Source organism: Corythoichthys intestinalis, chromosome 16 (genome assembly GCF_030265065.1).
Source record: "Corythoichthys intestinalis isolate RoL2023-P3 chromosome 16, ASM3026506v1, whole genome shotgun sequence".
Taxonomy (NCBI): Eukaryota; Metazoa; Chordata; class Actinopteri; order Syngnathiformes; family Syngnathidae; genus Corythoichthys; species Corythoichthys intestinalis.
In genome coordinates this window covers 33,953,648-33,979,892 of record NC_080410.1, presented here as the reverse complement: position 1 = coordinate 33,979,892, position 26,245 = coordinate 33,953,648, and the positions used below count along the sequence as shown (strand labels likewise).

Here is a 26,245-nt window from a genome sequence, read left to right as displayed (position 1 = left end):
GGTAACTTACATAGCAAATGTCTGCTAGCTTAAATGCTATAAAACACTAATGCTTTTTTTTTTTTATTCAAAACAATGCTCTTGACAAATGGTTCAAATACTCCCACAAAAAAAGCAACAACTGCTAAATATACCGGTAAACTAAATTACGTATACATTTGGAAAAAAAAAAAAAAATTAGCTCAAACAAAAACTTGGCTTATGTTGGTTTTAACATGGATCAGCTGGATTCAGCCATGTGAAATGAGGCAGACTAGAGAGCAGTGTATTACTTTAATCAAACGAATACTCGAAGCAGCAAAATTTATCGAATCTTTTTTCTTTAATCGAATACTGGAGTTAATCGATTCATCATTTCAGCACAAAAAAAAAAATAACGCAAATCTGACACACAGAATGGCTTGCTAACATTTCCTTAAATATATTGTTCTATGTAAAGGACGTCAGCCAAGGTCGGCCCTCCACATTTTTACCACACCAAATCTGGCCCACTTTGCAAAAAGTTTGGACACCCCTGATTTAGACCGTGTTTCAAACCACTGGTCATCTAGAAACACAATTTGAAACATTGTTATCCTATAACATCGGTGTCCAAACTACGACCTGTGGGCTAACAGCGGCCCGCTGCCCAGATTTTATGGGCCCGCAGAAAATGATAAAAATATCATTGAATATGGCCCGCACAAGAAGCTTAGATTACTGTCATGTAAAGTTAAATACTACTTAACAAGTGTACTCTGCTTGACTTATTGCACCAGCAGATTGTACAATGTTATCATAGAAATTACTTCACGCCACGTTGATTTTCTTGTTTTCATAACAATACCACACGGTGCGTAAGTTTAAATAGAGTTCCAGCATTCCGCAAGAGACATGCACTTTGTGTAAGCCTCTCTACTTTCCTGGTGGTGTCACTTATATGGACAAAGAAGAGGGGCCTGTTACTACCCCCTCTGATGCCTTATCGCAGAACATTCTGTCACGCCTTTCCTTCTTGAACCCAAGGCTGAGATTGCAGTGCAAAAGGAACTATTGTCCAGTGTTTTTTTTTTTTTTTTTTTTTTTACAATCACGCTGTTGTCAAAACTGAGAGAAATTGAAGTCGGCCAAAGAGTACCAGACTGAACTCTGCTGCGCATTGTGGGCCTCATTTTCGGTCTTTATCTAAATCAGTGATGTCCAAACTATGGTCCTTGGGCCAAATGTGGCCCGCTGCCCAGTTTTTACTAGCCCGCAGCAAATTATGACAATATCATTGAATATGGCCCACACAAAAATCTTAAATTTAGTTTACATTCCCTTCTGTCAGATATTGCAATCGCTGCCAATCCTCCCAGTCAACATGGATTGGACATCTGTCGCTGTCAATGGCAGCTACTGATTTAATACTTTACCAACAGTGTAACTTTATGACCAGCATGTGCTTTCTTTTGCGCACGAATTCTTGTCTTCAATTTTTTTTTTTCCTGAAAGTGCTAACGTCTCGATCTGAGCAGAGCAGATGACCGTCACTATTACGATATGAGCTGCCTCTATTGCCATTACGGATTGACAGCTGCTTGTCCACCTTCCCAACGACATTAGCAGTTGGACCGCACTGGTCTTGTTGTATGACAACTCGTCTGTTCCAAGACACACTGCGACATGACACAATGTCGTGTAATCTGACACTGTGAGTCATGGAGAACGATTTAAAAAAAAAGTGTAGTATGAGTCAATCATACAGTAAGTAGTATTGGCATTTTGAGGAGATTTTAAAGGGAACCATGAACAGAAATACATGTGTTCTTAAAAGATAAATGTTAGTATGAGTTATAATAATTTGATATTCAATGCCCTCTTAAGGTTTTCATTTTTATAAAATTTTGAAAAATTTGAATAACTAGTAGGTCACCATTGTTGTTGACGACGCAATGCAGTGCCGTACTTCCACAGTGTCACTCGTTAGCTACATAAACATGTCGTCGGTTCTGCCCTTCCAATTTGAACCCGTGCGGAAAAGTGATGAGAAGGAAAGCACTGTCAATATTTCCCAAAATGAGCAGCAAAAGCAACTAAATGAAAGTCTCCAGCAGGATTCGAACCCGCGTCACTCGTGCGACAGACGAGCAAGCGTGACGTTAGAGTCACGATTTTCCTTGTAAAGCAATCGCAACCCACATGCGCTGTTTTTCTGTGCTGTAAAACCTGAAAGGGAAACGCAATTGAAAAGAAAGTGCGGCTGAAAACGAGGGAAAACCGCGGTAAGAGGCAGACAAATGAAAAAAAAACCAAGGCAATGATGCCACTAACATCGAAGGGATATACAAACTGTCAAATGGCAGCAAATCAATACAAGCCGCCTAGGATCGGTTTAAAGACACTGTTTGTCAAGTTAAAAAATAGAACCTTAGGTAGACATTTGTAAAATTACCCAAAAATAAGGAGAGAAGACACTCAGTTTTCTTGGCCAAGGAGAGCAAGGAGGGACTAGACAGTGAAATGCTAGATTACGCTGTTTAGTCACCAAAATTGATCTAAAACTAAACTCCTTGCTCTTTCTTTTATTAGGGGCTTGTCCTAACACAGAAAGGTGCCGCCCTAAAGGGAGGGGGAAACCAAGCTGGAGACACCCATGTGATTTTGATTGGCTATGTGTGAGCATGTAGGCGGAACTAACTAAATACACGTGTGTAAGCAAGGGCATTTAGATAAAGTGCTCAGAATGACCCAGACACTTCAGTTATGCAACGCTGCGGCCATGGAAGATGTCCTCGAATGGAAGATGTCCTCGAAAGTCTAGACGTAAGATGCTGACGATGTCCCAGAAGGTCTAGTTACGCAATGTTGCGGCCATGAAGCAAGGCAGTTGTCACCCTGACCCTCTTTAACACTTTATAACACTTTAAACATTATACTACAACCTATTATAGCAAGCAATAATCATTTACTGGTTATATCAATAAGAAAAAATTAGGGCTGTCAAACGATTAAAATTTTTAATCGAGTTAATTACAGCTTAAAAATTAATTAATCGTAATTAATCGCAATTAATCGCAATTCAAACCATCATAAAATATGCCATATTTTTCTGTAAATTATACTTATGTTCTGTAAAATAAATTGTTGGAATGGAAAGATAAGACACAAGATGGATATATACATTCAACATACGGTACAAAAGGACTATAGTGGGCATTTCACTCTACTGTCATTTAAATCTGTCTATGCTGTCCTCACTCCGAAGCGTCTACTTTTTCCAAAGCTAGACAGCTAGTGAACAACGCCTTAATAATCAGACTTCTTCCTTTTTCATCTGATTTAATAATAAAATGGCCTCAAACCATTGTCCTCTTTAGACCGTCGTAAAACTACAAAAAAAAAGTACACAAGCATTGCATTAGCAACAACGTTAGCTTAGCACGCGATACAGGTTCACTAAACAAACAAAAAGCGTCTCATACAAAAAATATAACATTTCGCTTACTAACATAATATGTACATTATTTACAACAACCATACTTACGGACAAATCTTGTCCAAGGATCTTATAAGCACAACATTACAACGTAGGCGTCAGCCCGAGACGTCGTGCAGCCATATTGAACTGGCAAGACAACAATAAACCATGTCGCAAAGCGACCACAAGAGTTCGCTGTTAGACAGCACAAAAAGCCTTGCTGTAAAACTTACCAAAAGGCAGAATACTGTCTGAGCGGGACATGTGCGTTAATTGCGTCAAATATTTTAACGTGATTAATTTAAAAAATTAATTACCGCGCGTTAACGCGATAATTTTGACAGCCCTAGAAAAAATATGTATTGTAAAAAATATGTATTAGGTATATATGAGCACAAGCAAATATTCAATCAACCCTCGATAATTAACTCAACACTGTTGATGAGCTGGAATTGGATGCAGGTACGACGTTGGGAACTCATCCCACAGCTCTGTAACAAAACAATCTGACCAGCAGCAAAATGTGACAAAATCATGCCAGTTGTCATACTAGCTTCACTTGCTAGCTAGCACAGTTTTTATCCCAGTCCAGGCCAACCGCGACATCATCCCCAGCATGCATTGCACATGTAAAACATGACGCCCTCCGTAGGTCAAAACATGAACTAAATGTTATAGATTTTTAAATCATTGGCAATAATATATGTGTTTCTAATAACATATTTTAGAAGAGAACAATTGTGGCTTATTAGAGCCGACAAGTCTTTAAGTCAAAGGTCCCTTTAATAAAAATAATGATAAATAAGATCACTTCAAGCACCAAATTGCCTGCTAGATTTGTAAAGTGTGGTATTTTGGGGAAAAATCCCAGTAAACCTCCCTTGTGTTTGTGTGCATTAAAGAGACAAAATGAGTTTGGTGATTTGTTTGTATCACATTGATGGTCTATCATTAAAAGGTAAGTTTAAGTTTTAACCAACCCCGAGAAGAGGGAGTGGAACCTAGAGTAGTCACAGTACTCAAACACACACACGGACAACAAAGCCACGCAATGCAGAGACAAGACGTGCAATTGCCACCGTAATTATTTCTCTAGTCTCCAGGAGGGTGCCAGCAATTACCTGATACCAGGGCTCTATCTTTTGTACTGGAGGCAGGTTCACACTTGTAACCTCAGTCAGCCCTCAACACACACGCACACACACCCACACACGCCCCCCAGCCTGCCTGGAGCCTTCCGTGGTCATGAGTCTTTTCAGGAAGGAACTGAAATTGGACTTTAGTGCCTCTTTGTGTTGTATAAAGATAGAACCCAATTGGTGTTTATTTTTGTAAGGTTTTTTTTTTTTTTTTTATCATACCCATATCTACAAACACGAGAAAAGTTTGACTATAAATGGAGTTTTCAATGCTACTTTGAAACCCTAAACTGAGTTTTAAACCCTATTTTGAAACCCTAACCCTAGTTCAAAATTCAGATTTGAAATCCTAATTCTAGTTTAAAAAATATAGTTTTAAACCATACTTTGAAAACCTAACCCTAATTTAACCCTAACCCTAGATTGAAATCCTCATTGAAGAAACGTTCCAATACAACTCAAATTTGATAACAACTGCCAAAGTTTGACTTCTGTAAGGCGAGAAGAGATGACAAGGACTCTGTCCTGCGCCTACTTGGAGGCAACAGGATGTTAGTCTACTCCAAGCAGTGATTAAAAACAATGGTACCTTTAAATAGACCACATGCGTAAACCCTAAACTAGGGGTGTCCAAACTTAAGAGGGTCGCTTTCAGAAAAATTAGTGGATTCAAGGACCAATTTGAAATCCTTCTACTTTCATTTGTTAGGATCAGAATCAGGTTTAAAAAATTAAAAATTAAAAACTCATTGGCTGCCACTGACGGCAATAGATGTCCAGTACTTTTGATTGGGAGGATTTTGTAGCAATCATTCTCAGTTGAAATGCAATTTATGTTTATATACAGTGTATCACAAAAGTGAGTATACCCCTCGCATTTCTGCAGATATTTAAGTATATATTTTCATGGGACAACATTGACAAAATTACACTTTGACACAATGGAAAGTAGTCTGTGTGCAGCCTTCCCCTCAAAATATAGCCATTAATATCCAAACCCCTGACAACAAAAGTGAGTACACCCCTTTGAAAAAACGTACATCCCTAAATATCTAAATTGAGTACTGCTTGTCATTTCCCCTCCAAAATGTCATGTGACTCATTACAGAAGTGCTGTCAGCATTGCTGCAGAGATTGAATAGGTGGGGGGTCAGCCTGTTAGTGCTCAGACCATATGCCACACTCTACATCAAATTGTTGTGCATGGCTGTCACTAGGGTTGTTCCGATCATGTTTTTTTCGCTCCCGATCCGATCCCGATCGTTTTAGTTTGAGTATCTGCCGATCCCGATATTTCCTGATCCAATTGCTTTTTTTGGCTCCCGATTCAATTCCAATCATTCCTGATAATTTTTCCCGATCATATAAATTTTGGCAATGCGTTAAGAAAAAAATGAATAAAACTCGGACGAATATATACATTCAACATACAGTACATAAGTACTGTATTTGTTTATTATGACAATAAATCCTCAAGATGGGATTTACATTATTAACATTCTTTCTGTGAGAGGGATCCACGGATCGAAAGACTTGTGACTTTGTATATTGTGACTAAATATTGCCATCTAGTGTATTTGTTGAGCTTTTAGTAAATGATACTGTAGGCATGCCCAAATGCATGATGGGAAGTGGAACCATGACTGTGCGTAGTGCTACCAATTGATATATCTTCTCTGTTTTGGGAAATAACTTAAGGTGTTCAGAAAAAGATCAATTGCTACCGTTCTTCCCCACATTGCTTCCCATGATATTTCTAATCATAGGTAGAGGGATTGTAAGGCTTTAGCCAATTAACAAAAGGCTCCAAAGGCTGCCAAAATTCACTCTACTCATGTTACGCTGCCTATTACCTCTCTATATAGGTAAAACGTCGCTATTACAGATTGAGCGCGACAATGCGTGAGTGGATCCTGCAGCGCATGCATTAATTGCATTAAATATTTTAATGTGATACATTTTTTAAGAATTAATTACCGCCGTTATTGGGATAAATTTGATAACCCTACCTTAAGCCTAAACGAAAGACTCTGGATGAGTGTAACATATTATGTCTGTAACGTTAAATACAATTAGAAAACGATTTGATTAAAAAATATATATACTGTATATTAAAAAAAGTCATGGCTGATATTTTTTTGCCGATTCTGATACTTTGAAAATCACAGGATCGGACCCGATCCGATCGATCGGGACATCTCTAGCTGTCACCCCAGGAGAAAGTTTCTTCTGAAAACGGTACACAAGAAGGCCGGCCCGTCTCATCAGACCATAGGACATGGTTCCAGTAATCCATGTGCTTTGTTGACATGTCTTCAGAAAACTGTTTGCGGGCAATCTCAAGGCTACAAGTCCAACTCCAAAGACCTTAATGTTCCTTTGTCTACCATGCGCAGTGTCATCAATAAGTGTAAAGTCCATGGCACTGCTGCTAAACTCCTTAGATGTGGGCGAAAAAGAAAAGTTGACGAGAGATTTCGACGAAAGATTGTGCAAATTATGGATAAAGAACCTCGACTAACACCTAAACGAGTTCAAAACGTCCTGCAGTCCGAGGGTAGAACAGTGTCAACCCGTACTATCCGTCGGTGTCTGAATGAAAAGGGACTCTATGGTAGGATACCCAGGAAGACCTCACTTCTGATCGAGAGACATAAAAAAGCCAGGCTGGAGTTTGCCAAAACTTACATGAGGAAGCACAAAAACGTTTTGGAAGAATGTTGAGACAAAAGTAGAGCTTTTTGGGAAAAGGTATCAACATAGAGTTGACAGGCCTTCAAAGAAAAGAACACGGTCCCCACAGTCAAACATGGCGGAGGTTCCCTAATGTTTTGGGGTTGCTTTACTGCCTCTGGCACTGGACTCCTTGACTGTGTGTATGGCATTTTGAAATCTGAAGACTACCAACAAATTTTGCAGCATACTGTAGGGCCCAATGTGAGATAACTGGGTCTCCATCAGAGGTCATGGGTCTTCCAGCAGGACAATGACCCAAAATACACTTCAAAAAGCACTAGAAAATGGTTTGAGAGAAAGCACTGGAGACTTCTAAAGTGGCCAGCAATAAGTCCAGACCTGAATCCCATATAACACCTGTCAAGAGATCAGAAAATGACAGATTGGAGAAGGCACCTTTCAGTTGGCCAAAGAAGAATGGTCTAAAAGTCCAGCAGAGCATTGTATTTCGTCTAAAGGTTGTGCTACCAAGTATGAGGCTGAGCGTGCCAATACTTTTGTCCGGCCCATTTTTGGAGTTTTGTGTAAAATGATCATTTAAAAATCCCCCCCCCCCCCCCCCATTCTGTTTTGTGTTTTTTCATTGCAAGCAAAATAAACAAAGATATTACTACCAAAGCATTTGTAATTACAATTTTCATCATCTGACAGAATTGCAGGGGTCCCAAGACTTTTGGCCAGAATTGTGTATGTATAGCCTTACTATACTTACTCTATGTTAGCCTTACTGAATCAAATACCACTTCGTGTTCAATACTTTATTTTTCAAATAGAAGCTTTCTATATTATAGTCCTACACAAATACGAAATTAATAGGCTATACGGCTGAAAACACTCAGGTGAATTGAAGTTCCGCTCCGAGACCCCCAATTTAGCCAACTTTCAAAATTGTCCGATATGCACGTGTGATACATCATTGGAAAGCATAAAATCTCAATTTTCTGGGGGAAGAAAAATTTTGAACAGGAGGGCATTTAAAAAAATAATAATAATAAATTTAAACAGCAAAACCCTATCTGGAGGCGATAGCACGCAAGAGCAGAATTACAAACGACTTTAACGAGATATTATCACGTACTTACCTTGTTTCGATCCAAAACCTCCATGTAGCATGTATCACTGAGTGTCAAGACAAAGCTGTGAATGGCCACAGCTGGATTTTTGGGGAATTCTATGGGTGAAACATGGTAATATAACAAGGGTCGCGATGCAGAAATCGCAGATATCAAGGAGTGGTCGAGATTTTTTTGTTCATATATTTACCTTTTTTTAGTTTTTTTCCCCAATTTTTCTTTGTTTGGATCAATTATTTATCATCTAAGTTATCGGAAAAAAATGCGACAGAAACACATAAAATACAATTAAGCGATAGTTATGAGGTAAATATCCGTTACTGTTTTTTACAGACGCCATTTTTTTCATTGTGACGTCATTTGTTTAAAAGTTTGAAATATGTGAGTGAATAATTTTTTGAAGTTGTTTTTTTTTTTAAACAAAATATTAGACATCAATTAATGATTCTAAGCTAAAAACGACAGACATTTTGAATAATAAATATTAATTAATTACCTTCGTTTTATGGCTGGGTTGAAACAAAAGCGGTTGCGCGATGTCTGTAAACGGGGGTTTTCAGGGTAAAACGGGCAAATTAAAAGTAGTTTGGAGGCTTAATACACCATGAATCTGCTATGGCAGCATATAAACATATTGCTCTATCAAACACAACAGTTGTTTTGGCGTAAAATGCAGCAGTTTCTTTTAAAGAGGAGTGCAAGAGCAGAAACTGCTTTTTCAGTCTTGTCTGTGTTTTTTGCCATATATATTTTTTAAAGTTGTTTTAAGTTCAGACCAATAAACCACTCATTCATGAAGTGAAATGAACCCTGTATGACTAACTGTCAATATGCCCCTAAGTCAGTATGGGTGTCTATGTGGATGTGCTAAGTCACTGGTCTCGTTGTATGACATATAGAGCCTCTTTGAGTCTTTAATTATAAGTGAAGTTACAGTTTAGCTTATTAGGCTTAGTGATGTGGATCAACACAGTCTTGCCTAACCTGAAGTTTAAATGCCCTGCTTTGTCAGCCTTTTTTTTTTTTTAAACAGGTCTGAAAGTATAAGTACAAAAGTAAAGACAGTACGCCATTATTCCTCTTGAAAACTGATGAAAGGGCATGTACATTTGCAAATAACTTTACAATAATGAACTTGATACTACTCCTCTAGCGAAATGCACAATTACGGTACTGTAATTTTCCACCTAAATACAGGTGTATTTCAAATTAAATCTAACTCATTCTGTAAATGTAACCACCAATGCAACTATTCTCGTTTTATGTCGAGGTGCATTTGTTGGGTATTGGTAATGCAAAACCCCACAAAAACTTAAGCCCTGACCTCAATCTTCCTTTTGTATATGCGGCATGAAGTAAGAGTGTTTGTGTTAAACAGAGGAAAGGGACACCATTGCCATACAAAGGCAAGTGTCAAAGATCATTCAAGCCTGAGGAACCTCAACAAAAGTGAGAGAGAAAGCTGAGGAAATTAAATGTAATGATATAACCACAGACAATACAGTCCATACAATATATCTATTTAAGTTGAATGGGCATGTTAGTGGAACGTTTTAAACCTTGTGTATGGATTCATGTTTCACTCCTTAAAAAAAAAAAAGAAAGAAAGAAAAAAGGAAAAAAAACATTTAATGGAATTCAAAGTATCATTAATCACAGTTTACTCTTCAACAAACATTTCTTTCATCTCGTCCATTTAGTAAAAGGAATCCAACTGAAATCAACACATGTCTAGGGTCTTGATTAGCAAAAACAATGACTGACTCAAAGGAAGGCGTACCAGCATGTTATTTTGTAAATAGTACAAAAGTCTAATGTAAAAACTAATTCCGACATTTTAAACCCTCTGAAACCCTAATATATTAAATCCCCTTTTACTTGCATTTTAATCTTTTTTTTTTTTTTTTTTTTTTTTTTAATATATATATGGCAGAAAACACTCAGTTCACTTGAAGTTTCGCTCTGAGACCCCCAATTTGGCCAAATTTCAAAATGGTCCTATATGCATGTGTGATGTATCATTGGAAAGCTTAAAATCTCAATTTTCTGGGGGAAGAAAACTTTTGAACAGGAGAGCATTTTTTTAAAGAATTTTTTTTTTTGAACAGCAAAACCCTATTTGGAGGTGAGAGCACGCCAGAGCAGAATTACAGACGCCATGACTTTAACGAGAAATTATCGCGTACTTACCTTGTTTCAGTCCAAAAACTCCATGTAGCATGCATCACTGGGTGTCAAGACGCAGCTGTGAATGACCACAGCTGGATTTTTGGGGGATTTTATGGGTAAAACATGGTAATATAACAAGGGTCGCAATGCAGAAATCGCAGACATCAAGGAGTGATCAAGATTTTATTTTTCATATATTTACCCTCTTAAACTTTTTTTTTTCAATTTGTCTTTGTTTGGATCGATTATTTATCATCTAACATAACGGAGAAAATGTGACAGTAAAAAAAAGATAATAATAAAAAATACAATTAAGCGATCGTTATTAGGTAGATATCTGAGATGTTTTTACAGACGCCGTTTTATTCATTGTGACGTAATTTGTTTAAAAGTTTTATGGCTGGGTTGAAACAAAAGCGGTTGTGCGACGTCTGTAAACGTGGGTTTTCAGGGTAAAACGGACAAATTAAAAATATTTGGAGGCTTAATGCACCATGAATCTGCTATGGCAGCATATAGACATATTTTTCTATCAAACACAAACGTTCTTTTGGCTTACATTACAGCAGTTTCTTTTAAAGAGGAGTGCAAGAGCTTTTTCAGTCTTGTCTGTGTTTTCCACCATATTTATTGTAATTAATTTCCATTACTAACAAATACCACTTTTTTTTACTTGCAGCCTTGAAGAGATCCTTTGACATTGAAGACGTGGATGACATACCATCCTTCTCCTCGACATCTACTGCCTCCTCCCCCGTCTCTCCTTCGCCCTCCCATTTCTTCCACAGCCACAACAAAGCCAGTGATGTGAGAGGAGTAGCACAATCCCCTTCTTCATCTTTCAACAACATCAACAACCTGGGCTCTGCAGGATACCAGAACCATGTAAGCCGGAGTTCCAATCCCAGTCCAGTCTTTAGGTCTCGTACGGTGGCCAGCAGTCTTTCCTTCAATCGGGGAACCATGAACAAGCCAGCCATTTACAACAACTCCAGTGTGACTCGGGCGGCATCCTTTCAAAGCAGAGTGAACCCCAACAGTGGGTTCTCTATGTTGCGTGGACCAGGAAGTGACAATGACAGCCTTCATAGCTCCACTTCCAGCCTTGAATACTCTGGAGTTGGTGGAGGTTCACTTCAGTCTAACAAGTTAATATCTTATCCAAACCCTCCACCCCAGGGTGAACACCCCCAAGCCCAACCTCAATTCTCACAACAGCAGCTCCAAATCAGTGACAATTTGAAGTTCTCCTCTCATGGGACAGCTTTCAAGTCCGCTTTGGACCAGGGAATAGGATTGGTATTGGAGACAAGAGATTCTTACAGAAATAATAATGACTCCATGCCCAGTTTAGACATTCAGATTTGTGATGGAGGAGGTGGCATGATAAGTGTGCAAAGAGGAGGCCCAATTTCTCCTGGCTCGAGATACAACTGTTCTAATGCCACTTGGAATGGCAGGCTTCAAAATGTCAATTCTCTTGAAGCTGACAGTAATTGTGAACCCAACAGTCAGCAGTATTCTGGCCCCAAGACTACCACGCCCAAGGTTAAAGACACTCCGCGTCTTAGTAAATTTCCGTTAGACCTGGACAGCTTGGTGAGCACCACATCTGTTACTTCCCCAACTAAGACTGAGCGACGACCCATTAGCCCGAACCCTCCAAAGCCTCCTCCGAGAAGCACAGGGAGCCTACAGTATCACACTGCTCGATCCGCTTCAGCAAGCCCATCAGCCTCCCTCAGCAGCCTTGACAGTTCCTCAGATACACCACCATACTCCCTTCACCATCCCCTTTTGCCCTTCTCAAAAGATTCAACTATAAGCACCATTCATGTTCCAGAGGTGCACTGCTCGCCAGTGCCGCTTTCTGCAACCCAGACTCTGCAGTTGGGAAGCCTTCGCAATCGCCAAGTTGTTCAAGTGAACCCTGTTCCTCCCAACTCTTGTGGTCCTTCCGATCCCAGAGCTACTAGCTTTTTGGAAGATCCTCCCAATGATGTCAGCGATAGTGTTGGCTCAATTTTACAGAGGATTGCCTCCTTTTCAAGGCCTGTCATCGCCGATACAACCCCAGGACCAGTGCCTGTCATCCAGCCTCCGGCAGTCCCAAACAATGGCGCGCTGTCTCCTGAACTCGGCCGTTCCGCAGAGACCATGCTTATGACAACAAGGGGAAATGGTAAAAAGAGAAGCAAAGGTAATGATGATGTAATACAAATATACTTTTCACATTGTTTCACTAGCTAAGAAATTGATTTCAGACTTTTGATGAAGAAACTTACTAAATTTGAAATCCTATTACTTCCTCTGTCATTTTTGTTCCAATTTGCTCATAGTACTCAACAGTCAGAGCGTTATGAAATCAACTGTTGACCCTTAGGTCCCTGGATAGAGACAACACTACAGAATATATCTAAACACCAATATCTACAGTGGGGCAAATAAGTATTTAGTCAACCACTAATGTGCAAGTTCTCCCACTTGAAAATATTAGAGAAGCCTGTAATTGTCAACATGGGTAAACCTCAACCATGAGAGACAGAATGTGGGAGAAAAAAAATAGAAAAAATCACATTGTTTGATTTTTAAAGAATTTATTTGCAAATCCTTGTGGAAAATAAGTATTTGGTCAATACCAAAAGTTCATCTCAATACTTTGTTATGTACCTTTTGTTGGCAATAACGGAGGCCAAACGTTTTCTGTAACTCTTCACAAGCTTTTCACACAGTGTTGCTGGTATTTTGGCCCATTCCTCCATGCAGATCTCCTCTAGAGCAGTGATGTTTTGGGGCTGTCGTTGGGCAACACTGACTTTCAAATCGCTCCACAGATTTTCTATGGGGTTGAGATCTGGAGACTGGCTAGGCCACTCCAGGACCTCGAAAAGCTTCTTACGAAGCCACTACTTTGTTGCCCTGGCTGTGTGTTTGGGATCGTTGTCATGCTGAAAGACCCAGCCACGTCTCATCTTCATTGCCCTTGCTGATGGAAGGAGATTTTCACTCAAAATCTCTCGATACATGGCCCCATTCATTCTTTCCTTTACACAGATCAGTCGTCCTGATCCCTTTGCGGAAAAACAGCCCCAAAGCATGATGTTTCCACCCCCATGCTTCACAGTGGGTATGGTGTTCTTCGGATGCAATTCAGTATTCTTTCGCCTCCAAACACAAGAACCTGTGTTTCTACCAAAAAGTTCTATTTTGGTTTCATCTGACTATAACACATTCTCCCAGTCCTCTTCTGGATCATCCAAATGCGCTCTAGCGAACCGCAGACGGGCCTGGACGTGTACTTTCTTCAGCAGAGGGACACGTCTGGCAGTGCAGGATTTGAGTCCCTGGCGGCGCACTGTGTTACTGATAGTAGCCTTTGTTAGAGTGGTCCCAGCTCTCTGTAGGTCATTCACTAGGTCTGGTTCTTGGATTTTTGCTCACCGTTCTTGTTATTATTTTGACGCCACGGGGTGAGATCTTGCATGGAGCCCCAGATCGTGTGAGATTATCAGTGGTCTTGTATTTCTTCCATTTTCTAATAATTGCTCCCACAGTTGATTTCTTTACACCAAGCGTTTTACCTATTGCAGATTCAGTTTTCCCAGCCTGGTGCAGGTCTACAATTTTGTCTCTGGTGTCTTTCGACAGCTCTTTGGTCTTGGCCATAGTAGAGTTTGGAGTGTGACTGACTGAGGTTGTGGACAGGTGTCTTTTATACCGATAATGAGTTAAAACAGATGCCATTAATACAGGTAACAAGTGGAGCCTCGTTAGACCTCATTAGAAGAAGTTAGACCTCTTTGACAGCCAGAAATCTTGCTAGTTTGTAGGTGACCAAATACTTATTTTCCACTCTAATTTGGAAATAAATTCTTTTAAAATCAAAGATTGTGATTTTCTGTTTTTTTTTCCACATTCTGTCTCTCATAGTTGAGGTTTACCCATGTTGACAATTACAGGCCTCTAATCTTTTCAAGTAGGAGAACTTGCACATTTGGTGGTTGACTAAATACTTATTTGCCCCACTGTGTACTCTTCACAATTGTTGCAGTTCTATCTACAGTATGTGTGTGTTTGTTTTTGTTTGAGTGGGTGGCGTCTGTGTGAGTAAAAACGTCTGTTCAACAAATGATGAAAGGGGACTTCCCTCATGTCAGCTAAGGAAAACAAGACAAGGTTAGCAGATGAGTTGGTAACCACACCCATTGTAATGGTTTCCTGCTCGACTGAGCTATAGAACTGTATATAAACATAGAAACCACACAAAGTTAAACACATAAAGCATTCGTTTTTTTCATTGTTTACCTATAGTATACAAGGACCAAATCATTCATTTTTCTATCTCTTTAGGCATGTATGACATTTCGTATTTAAGAGCAAAAACTATTACACTGTAGTTCACAGCTTCCTCCGTAAACACAATTGAGCGCTCATCAATAATTATATCCAAAGTTCACCACTCCTAAAGGTGTTTTGTCATAATTTCTGGTGGCCGGTGCTAGTCCAAATATAAATACAATACTAGTACTGATCCTTTTCGATAATTTTGAAAACCCTACCCGAAACGCTCTACACATTAAATTTTGGCCATTTTTTAAAAGTCTAGATCAGATTTCACACAGTCAATCGTGATGTCTATACTTATATCAGGCCCGGATCTAGATTTACCCACAAGAGTGGGCACTATGAAATCTTGAGGGGGCACCCCCAATTTCTCCGGGCTTGGGACCGGCGAAAGTAGGACACTGGCTTGTGTCCCGTTAAGGCTGCATTAATTTGTTTGGAGTTTATTTGTTTGTTTGTTTTTCATTAAATCTATCTACTTATTGTCGCAGTCTGCATGATGTCAAGATGACGTCATCTCGCATAGCAAAGTGTCGCCATTCTGAGATGGGGGCACACACAGGTAAACATCCGTAGACAAACGTCTGAAATTCATATATTTCAGCTGTATTTGCGTCTTTTTTTCATACAAACGTCTTAATATGACTTATTATTATCACGAGTCACTGCCGACAGACGCGAGGAGGCAATACAACTTAAAATTAGCGTGTATTGGCCTGCAAATCTGCCCATACAAAGTCACAGCTGATAGCTAGATAAACAATCCAAAGGAATTGCCTGCAGTGGAGTTCGGAAACATCTACAACTACCTCATAAAGTCACCCAGTAAGTTGACTTTCATCAATTACGTGGAATATGTACTGTGTGGAACTAAGAAAACTGGTAGTATATACGGAGTGATTATTTCTGCCGTAACCGGTAATTCGCCTCCAACCGTTATTTAGCCGTGAACACGTCACGGCAAAATAACCAATTCCCACCAGGCTAATAATATACCGATTGAACGATCAGAGCAGTTCACGGCAAAAGAAAAATAACTCTATGCGAGTTGTCGGTTACGGTAATAATAATCACTGCCTAGTTTATTGAATCCTAGCAGCTAAATGGGGCAAAAAAACGATTAAAGTTTACCCACCAGTAATAAAATGTCGGCTGCAAACGTAAATGTGCCTGGATTTAGGTTCCCACTGGCGAGAAGGGCCCATGGAACCGTCTCCTTTTACTGTTCCCCGATTGATTGCTTTCAGCCATTTGCTTGTCCTTTTCTTCTCATGAGGAAGAATGAAGAACTTCAAATGCGGCTCCGAACTCTTCCTTGTGTTACAACCCGCAACACGGGAACTTTTAGTCATTCCGACGGGAAAAAAAAGACCGCAAATAAGACAAAAGTTCAACAGGTTTGAACTACAATGCACGACAGAGCAACTGCTTGTGACTCGTGTTTTGCCCCCATTTCAATATGGCGACGCTTTGTTATGGCTGGTGACATCATTAATGCCTGGATGTCCGACTGCGAGAATATGTCTGGAGGAGAGAGGGGAAGCGCGCGGATAACAAACGAGGTTGGAAAAACGGCTTGTTTTGGTGATTGCTTGTTCAGCGTGGTTGCGACCAACAGTAACTGTTAATCCTGCAATAAAAAAGTAGGTGAGACCAACTCTCCGTGCGTTCTCTATATCCAGTGCGACGCTACAATAGATATTCCTGACATTTTGATTGGGTGGGCACGACTCACGTCTGGGTGGGCCGTGCCCACCCCAGCCCCCCCCCCCCCGACATCCGGCCCCGTCTTATATATAAATGAAACTTTTTCTGTGTTTGCACATGTGTGTGTTTGTTCCCTATGGACTCCGAAACGGCTAGGCCAATTTTGACGAAATTTTACTCAGTTGTACTTTATGTGTCTGGTTCTGTTCTTAGATGGGTTTGATCTCTGTAGACCACCATTTAGTGCGGAAAATTAATTTGAAACTCCAAAAATTAAAATGCGACCTGATTATGGAGGCGACCGCACCGTCTTTTGGACAAAAGACGCATCTCTTGCAATTGCAATGTCCCAGTTGGCTTTTAAACTTCACGGTTTCATGTACAAATTTAAATGTGCTGTGATGATATGGTGTAGCTTTGAGTACTCCACAGCAAGACGCTGGATTTTTTTTTTTATGCACAATTGTCCGGAATATTGATAAGGGATTCATTGCGGATGGAAACCTTAATCTCGATGAAGGCGAGCTGGCCTGTGCGTTCGTGTTTTATGGACGGCAAAACGGCTGGCCGGATTTTTTATGAAATTTTACACAGTTGTACTTTATGTGTCTGTGAGTGTTCTTCGATGGGTTTGAGCTCTGTAGGCCTCCAGTTAGAGTGGAAAATGAATTCGAAACTCCAAAAATTTGCGTAGAAAATTCCAGTTTTCATTCGGCAACGCCGGGGTCATACTGCTCGATAAATCCATCCAGCATACTGTACATTAGAAAAAATCATGGGGAACCTCTTTTTTGAGGTTTCTTATGTGTCAATTTAACAAAGCTTGGCCCTTAACAACCCAGCACAAGTATTACCGTACCTGTCAAGTTGTAAGGTTTTGGCGTAATTTGTACAAGTCAGCACTGATTTTTAAATGTGTACGCCGTACGTTCAAAATCTGTACGTTTTTCGCGCATTACGTTGTTTTTTTCTCCGTTCGGATTTTGTGACCGTTTCGGCAACGAGACAATGTGCGTTACTATGCGTTACTACGTTGGTAGAGTGACACGAGAAAAGTCAGAGACACGGAGAGAGAAGAGCGGGAGTGGGAAGAAGGGAAGAGTGTTGTGACGCTGTTGCAAACGCGATGCCAGGCTTGGTGGCTCCAATATTTCCTGACTGTAGCCAACAGCCTACAATCTATGCCCACTTGATGCTAAACTAGATATTACATGCATAAAGAACTAGATGCGAAATAACAGACTCGGTGGCGTTAGAAAACAGCCGCCATCTTAAACCAGGTGACTTCTCAGAAAGGCTCTGTTGTCATGAACCTTCCTAGCGAACCTAAGTAACTTTTTATCTAAAATACTCCTAAATCAGCAAAATCTTGACTTGAATCTATCTTTAAATGATGAAACAGTTTTTAAAACTTTCACATGACGAAAGTAGACAGAAGGGAAGTAATTTAAATAACGGGAGCAATTTTAACAACTTTAACGGTTGATTCACAACATTCACTTCAAAACATAGCAAAGGTTACTATAATTTTTTTTGGTTTGGTTTGTTTTTGAAAAAAACTAAGAAAAAAAACATGAACGGTAACACCAGTTACTTTGCCAAGTAACTAATCACTCTTACATTCAGGTAACTGAGTTACTAACTCAATTACATTTTGGGAGAAGTAATTTGTAACTGTAATTAATTTCTTTTTAAAGTAAGATTAACAACACTGGTCATAAAGAGGCAGTCTGCAGAATGAAAAGTGACGAAAGCGGAGATTTTATTCTGTCAATTTGTTGCCGAACACAATTTGCCTATTGCTGATCACTTCTCAGAATTAGCAAAAGAAATGTTCCCTGACTCAAAGATTGCATCTGTAAGTTAATCTTATCAATTGACCTTGTTAATTTATAATTGGACACACTAACGAACTACCTTTAAGTCAAACTGAAATGCGAGCTGAAGTGCAGCCATCAAAAGACATGATAGAAATTGCCAAAAGTGCTGCATACAATTATAACAAAAGTCACTGTTAAATTTTAGTAATCATGATGTAGCTGAAGATATTGATTGTTCTTTGATTGCACCAGGTTATATGTGACGATAATACTAATAAATTAATATTATTTTAAAAATTAAGTTTAATTTTTGTTTCATATTGCACGCTATATAAAACGTTTAAAGATTAGTCACCAATTTGTAAGGGCATATGTCACTATTGGTAAGATTGCCAACGGCCTCGGGTTGACAGGTATGTATTACGCCCGGCAACACCGGGCTATACTGCTAGAATGTTATAAGCCAGGGGTGGGCAAACTGGTCCTCAAGGGCCATAGTGGGTACTGGTCTATGTTCCAACTGATCCAGCACAGACAGTTTAACCAATGAGATTTCTGCTGAAACAGGAAGCATATGACTGCGATCAGCTGATTGTGCTTGCAAGACACCAGGTTGGTGAAAAGGTTTCCTCTTGATGGGTTGAAACGGAAATCCGCAACACTGCGGCACTTTGTGGAATAGTGCTTGCTTAGTCCCGAATGCTCAAAGATATACTGTGATTTACCCGATGGTTTTTTACAATTACTAATGCCAGTACCTTTTCTCATAATCAATCAAGCTTTAGTGGGGTCTCTTACATTTCTCAATTTTTTTCAAAGCTTTCTTCATTTTGATTCAAACCAAGCTTCCCCAGCTGTTTGTTAATAGTATAGTATATTAGCATACTTGTCTTCCTCAATTTAGAAATCTATAACAGTCTCTCTCTTTTAAACTCCCTCTCAGGGATTGGTGGGGAGGGGGTGGGGTTCAGCTGCAATGACCTAAGTTTGTAAAACTTCTCTCAAAGAACTCACACACAGCTCTTCAAAGGTAAACTTAAACTTTAAAAACTGGCTGAAAGACTAAGAAATGTCAAGAGGAATGATTCACTGTGGGTTGTAATTCAGAGGTATGAGTAAGACATGGGAACCATAAAAAGGTAATACTTCACTTCTGAGTGTGGGCAGTAAATCACTGCATCATTAACAGATGGAGGGTAATAGAATTTTTACAGACATTTTTTAGCTCACATTTTTTTGCTCTTCTTCAGTAGCCCTCCACTATGTGTATGTCTGTGAGTAGTTGGTGGTGGACTTCGATGTTTTATTGTCAATGACAAGAAGTACAGTGATCCCTCTTTTTTCATGTTCAATGGGGACCAGAACCCGCCACGATAAGTGAAAAACCGCGAAGTAGGGCACCCCCCCAACATTTTATTTTTTTGTGTGTGTGTTCAATCTATTTATTCAGATTTCACATTGCAAAGATATAATTATAAGACCTGTTTTTTTCACTTTTTTCGCAAAGTATCATTTTAAAAAAATATGGCGGAAAACACAGACATGGTTGAAAAAGTAGTTTCTGTTCTTGCACCTCTCTTTAAAATAAACTGTTGTATTTTAAGCCAAAAGTGTGTTGTGTTTGATAGAACAATATGTATATATGCCATAGCAGATTCATGGCACATTAAGCCCCCAAACTATTTTAATTTGACTGTTTTACCCTGAAAACCCACGTTTACAGATGTAGCGCAAAGGCTTTTGTTTCAACCTAGCCATAAAAAGAAGGTAAGTAATCGTATTTATTATTTGAAATATTTGTCATTTTTCGCTAAGAATCATTAATCGATGTCTAATATTAGTTTTAAAAAAAAACTTATTATACTTAATAAAACCTAATATACTTAAACTTATTATATTAAAAATTATTCACTCGCATATTTTAAACTTTTAAACAAATTATGTCACAATGAAAAAAATTAGCGTCTGTAAATAAGTCACGGATATCAACCTCATAATTATCGCTTAATTGTATTTTTTTGTTACTGTCACATTTTCCCCAATATTTTATTTGATAAATAATCGATCCAAACAAAGAAAAATTGGAAAAGAAAAAAAAAAAAAAAAAAAACGTTTAAAACGGTAAATATATGAAGATTAAAATCTCGACCACTGCTTGATGTCTGCGATTCTCTATCGCAACCCTTGTTATATTACCATGCTTCACGCATAAAATCCCCAAAAAGTCCGGCTGTGGCAATTCACAGTTGTGTCTTGACACTCAGTGATACATGCTACATGGACTTTTTGGATCGAAGTAAGTACGCGATAATATCTCGTAAAAATCATGGTGTCTTTAATTATGCTCTCGCGTGCTCTCATCTCCAGTTAGGGTTTTGCTGTTTAAAATTTTTTTTTTTTTTTTTTTTTTTAACCCCTTAATGCCTAAATTTATTACCAATAATAAAAAAAAATGTTTTGGGTGTGTTTTTACCTTCAAATAGATGCTAAATTAAGTTGAAAGTGATAATTTGAATATAGCCCATAAAATAGGCATACATTTAGGTATGATGCCGATTAGTGACAACAGGCAATTAAGTAAAACAAATGGCAAAAAACGCACATGTTCCCATCTCAGGTCTGTACACACTTTTATTGATACATCTTTTTTCACTGCTTGTGAAATTCAGAAAAACAATTATTGTTTCTGTTTAAGCACAGATGTACATTGCACTTTTCACATTTGAAAACGCTCTGCCACTTACAATTTGGGAGTTTGCAACGTTGCTGCGCATTTTGGGCATTCGGCACAATGTTACCACTGGCTCCTATGTCTGGTTGGCTCGGTATCGGATCTATTTTCCCTGTGAATACATCAAATGAGTGCACCAGACCTCTTGTGTCTCAAAGCACAAAAAATTTGTATCCCCATTTGTATGGCTTTTAGGGGATGTATTGTTTTAGGCTCAATCTGACCTTGAAAGGAACCATTTGCTCATCTACACACAACATTTGGTCCTAAGGGAGAGCTTGAAATTTGGGGAGAAGTGTGTCAATTAGTAATCTAATTTTGTAAATCTTTGTTGGGTGCCATGTTGTCACATAAATGAAGTGAAGTTATTTCTTACCATCTGTCTCGGGTCATGGCATCTGCTACTATCGGAATTCGAGTTACACTGGACCAGTACAGCATGAACACGTTTTGCAGAGTTCTGCTGTTTTACAGTTCTCCAAGGTATCCTGTTTCTTTTCGATGTAGTAGCTCTTGCAGGTGCAGCACAGGTGGTTGGAGGTGGATGAGGCGGCCCGTCAGCATCTGCCCTCACTTTCACTGAGAGCACTCTCATCACTCTCCACAGGAGGAGTTTTGGTCAGATGTGCTTGCTTAGCGTAAAAAGCCGCTGCATCCATTTGTATTCCTGCAGAACAATAAGGAACAGAAATTACGGTTATAATTTCAAAATAAAACGTGTTGAAAACCATCAACATACGTATACTTCTGTTTGATAGTTAGCAGCACATGCTGTGTTCATTTTTCATTAGAGAAATAAATCAATAGCAATTATAATGTTTATGCAACACGTTATGTTTGTTATGTCTACAGATGATATACAACGTGAAATAAATAAAATGTGTCTAAAAGCGGAACGACATGGAGGCACACGTGACGTGTGCACCGTTGCATACAAAGGATGCGTTCATTTTTTTGTTCTGAAGAAAAATAATCATTACAAATGCCCTTTTTTATGCAACACGTTACTTTTGTAATGTTTACAGATGATAACGAGAGTGATAGTTCATAGATAAAACGCGTGCGAGTGTTGCAGACCGGCGACAAACAACGCATTTACGTTTGCGGGGTGGCGGGGGAGGAGGGGGAGGGGTGAGGTGCTTTTCCTATGATGCCGGCTGTGGCGAAAACGCTACAAACCAAAATCGTCATAGAGCTTCAAAAATACTCATCAAAGAAACTCTATCTCATCGTGTTAGCAACACAAGTACACAATAAGACGGTACATATTTTTTATTTCAGCTGACTTACTTTGCATTGGACGAATTAGTAAAGTTGGTGCGCAGGAGTTCGACGTGACTTTCATCTTGAATGTCGCGGTGCGGAAAAGGAAGTGGTGTTGTTTCTGGTCGGACCCGACTGAAACTAATGCTTGAAAAAGGTTCCCAGGCATGTGTTTGCAATTAATCTACCGGCAGTGAACAAAGGCAGACGATATTTTGGCCGCTTTCAAAGCGGGAACGGTATGATGCCGAATCGAGACATACGGCGTTAAGGGGATGCTCTCCTGTTCAAAATGTTTCTTCCCCCAGAAAATCGAGATGTTAAGCTTTCCAATGATATATCGCACATGCATATAGGACAATTTTGGTGAAATTTGGCCAAATTGGGGGTCTCAGAGCAGAACTTCAAGTCACCTGAGTGTTTTCCGCTATATATATATATATACATATATATATATATATATATATATATATTTTTTTTTTTTTAAATTTATTTTAGGGGTGTCAAACGATTAAAATTTTTAATCGAGTTAATTACAGCTTAAAAATTAATTAATCGTAATTAATCGCAATTCAATCCATCTCTAAAGTATGCCATATTTTTCTGTAAATTATTGTTGGAATGGAAAGATAAGACACAAGACGGATATATACATACAACATACCAGTGACGTGCGGTGAGGTTCGTGGTTGGTGAGCCACTGACTCCTTAAGTGTCAGATTTACAAATATATAAACCAAAAAGGGTAGCTTATTCAATTAACTACTGGTTATTTCATATCTCATCAGCATTCTTCACAAAACACACACACACGGTACAAATTACAGATACGTAAAGGTAGAAAATAACGTGCATTTGCGCTACACTCTCCATGTGTTGGAATTTCCATCGCAAGTCTTTAGTTCATACAACATAAATGAGTACAGAGTGGTGTACAAAACCACAGATTTCAATTTTGACCTTTTGTGAAATATTCATTTGTTTTTAAAACTTGAATCTGATACTTAAATCAATTTAATACAGATTGCTTAACAAAAAGCATGAAAAGAAAAAGTATATTTTATTTAAGGCCAAAATTTAGTTTTAAAATATTAAGATTGAAATGAAAACTGTGGTCTTACCCTTATTTGTAGATGAAGTCCATGCGCCTGTCCTTCGCCACAAAAACCTCAGTTACTTTGTTGTAAAAGTCCTCCTTATTTTCCTTTACTTTTAAAAGTCTCTCCGCCTCAATGGAGATGATCGCCAGGGAGGAAAGTCGTCCTGAATCGGTCCTATTCCGACTGTATCACATCACCGATTGCTTCAATTAGATCGTTCTGTATTCTATTTGACAAGCCAGAAAACACAGTGGATGTGTCCAAATGCCTAGCTAACCTCTCATCTTTCTCAGCAAAAGCGTATAAAAGTTCGACATAATTGCCACGATTAGTAGAGCTTGCCCTCTCATCATTACCACGAAATGCTAACTCCTGCTTAGCTAAGAAGCAGGTTGCAGTAATGAGGTCTTTCAAAATCTCGCGGTTCTCCTTTACCTTAGCATTGTGGATGCTAACATTGAGCCGCCGCTGTTTGTTCAAAGCCAAATCGATCCTTGAGCTTCCAAAAGTTTTTAAAGCAGCCTGGCTTTGAATGTGAGTGTACGATCTCTCATGTTTGCTGAGACTTCGTGGTAAATTTTTCATGTCACAATATCCCGTGTAAGTCCAGACATTGGCACAAGTTGAGAACAAAGGGCATGGGAAGCAGTAAAGGCAGTTTTTCGAAGGACAGCCACACAGCCAGTCTTTTCGGGTGTACCACTCCGTTTGAAAAGAGTTATCTTAGACTGTCCCGTAGTTTGAAGCAAACCTTTGGTCCGTTGGTCTTCCTCTGTTAATCAGGTCCACTTTTAACTGAAAGTCCAGTTTTGAGAATTTTTTAAGTTTGGATATATAATCCTCTTCCATTTTGGGAGCCCGATGTCGACGTAGTAAACAATACAAAACGGCTCGCCGCAGTGCACTTGACTCGCCTGGCGCCATTACCTGTTGGCTCACGTACGCCCCCCTTCTGTGCGGCAGCGTACTATCTGCCGCAACCTGTGCCTTTTCACTGCAGTTTTATTTCCCATCAGCAAAACTAAATATTTCGCTAACAAACATTAAACTTTAAGGGTTAAAGACATTAGCCAGACTGTGGAAAATCAGGTCAAATAAACGTATCTGGAAACATTATAATGGCGACATGCAGATGTACGGCAGCCAGCACGCTCCAATTCCATGTATCAACCCAGTTTGTTATGGATTGCGCAATCAGAGGTGAGGCTTTACTCGTTGCTGCCGCACCTCTCGTTTCGTTTCGTTATTTGAACAGGAAATGGGCAAATTCAGCGATTTTGACTATAAAATATGTTTGAAATGAGTCATACATTAAGAGCAATGGATAAATATTGATATAAATTTGATGCTATAATTATTTTTTTGTCATGATGATAGGTGAGGCTCTGCCTCACCTGCCTCCCCTGACCGCACGTCACTGCAACATACTGTACATAAGTGCTGTATTTGTTTATTATAACAATAAATCCACAAATGGCATTATTAACATTCTTTCTGTTTAAGTGATCCATGGATAGTAAGACTTGTAGTTCATATAAGATAAATGTTATAGTTACAAGTTATAGTAATTTTATATTAAAACCCCTCTTCATGTTTTCGTTTTAATAAAATGTGTACAATTTTCAATCAAAAGCAGAGTTAATATAATAAGAATAAGAATAAAAATAACAATAATAAGAATTGAGTGACCAAACTCTGAGTAATGCCAGTTCACTTTGCATTGTTGTTTAGCTGTGTGAGAATAGGGCCTCATTACGACAGACTGAAGTGCTTTTCTTTTTGTGAACATTATTTTTTTTGAGAGATAGCAATATTATTTTTGTTGTGCTTTCACTAAATGATACTTCTGTTTGTTGTGAAGGAATTGCAGAAGCGTATGCCAATAAACGGCACAGCCCAAAGAACGCCTGTGTCCACTCACCTTTATAACAGATATATCTCTGAGCATATCTTACCCAAAATACAACAAGAGACACATAATTGCCACTAAAAGAAAGCAAACTTACCGAAATATGTGTGGAGCACAAAGCAACAGCATAAACGTCTCACAACTACTAATTCTCCCACTATTAGAAGGAATAACATTAGTATGGAACGGCGCTGCGCTGCCCCCAAGTGGCCGGTGACATTCTCTTCACTCTTAATGTCCATAAACGGCCTCATTGAAATCTGTTTGAGGCAATGCGAGAGCGGCTCATTCAGTGCATGAGTTAATTGCGTCAAATATTTTAACGTGATTAATTTAAAAAATTAATTAACGCCCGTTAACGTGATAATTTTGACAGCCCTAATTTGTTTTAACTCTTTCACTCCCAGCCATTTTCACCAGAGCAAGGCCCTTCGCTCCTGGCCGTTTTTTCTGGATTTTGACTGATTTTGCAATGCCCACAGAAAATTATGTTCTATTGCTATATAAACTTGGAACTCACCAAATTAGAGATTAGACTCTCTTCTTTCAGCAGAAAAAAAGTAAGTTCGTATCTTTTTCCATTCTTTAGAAATCAGCATTAGAAAATAGCTTAGTTTGAGCAATTTTCCAATTTCTGATGAAAAAACTGAGAAAATGAGCTTTTTGTAAACGCATACATTTCAAACATAACTTTGACTTTAACAAAGCTATTTTTTGCATTAGTTACATTCCAAACATCTGAATAATGTTTTCCTTTTACAAAATACCATGAACAACCAGACAAATAGAGCTTTAGATAGCAAAGTAACAATTTA

The 26,245-nt window shown here is 38.9% G+C and overlaps 1 protein-coding gene across 1 annotated transcript in view; it reads left to right on the top strand.

Moving 5' to 3' along the window:
• septin12 (septin 12) overlaps nt 1-26,245 on the top strand; it is a 111,308-nt gene that overhangs the window by 21,099 nt on the left and 63,964 nt on the right. Inside the window, exon 2 of the mRNA XM_057816996.1 lies at nt 11,236-12,756. Within this exon, the coding sequence (XP_057672979.1) occupies nt 11,236-12,756 (1,521 nt within the window). The remainder of the gene's footprint in view (nt 1-11,235; nt 12,757-26,245) is intronic.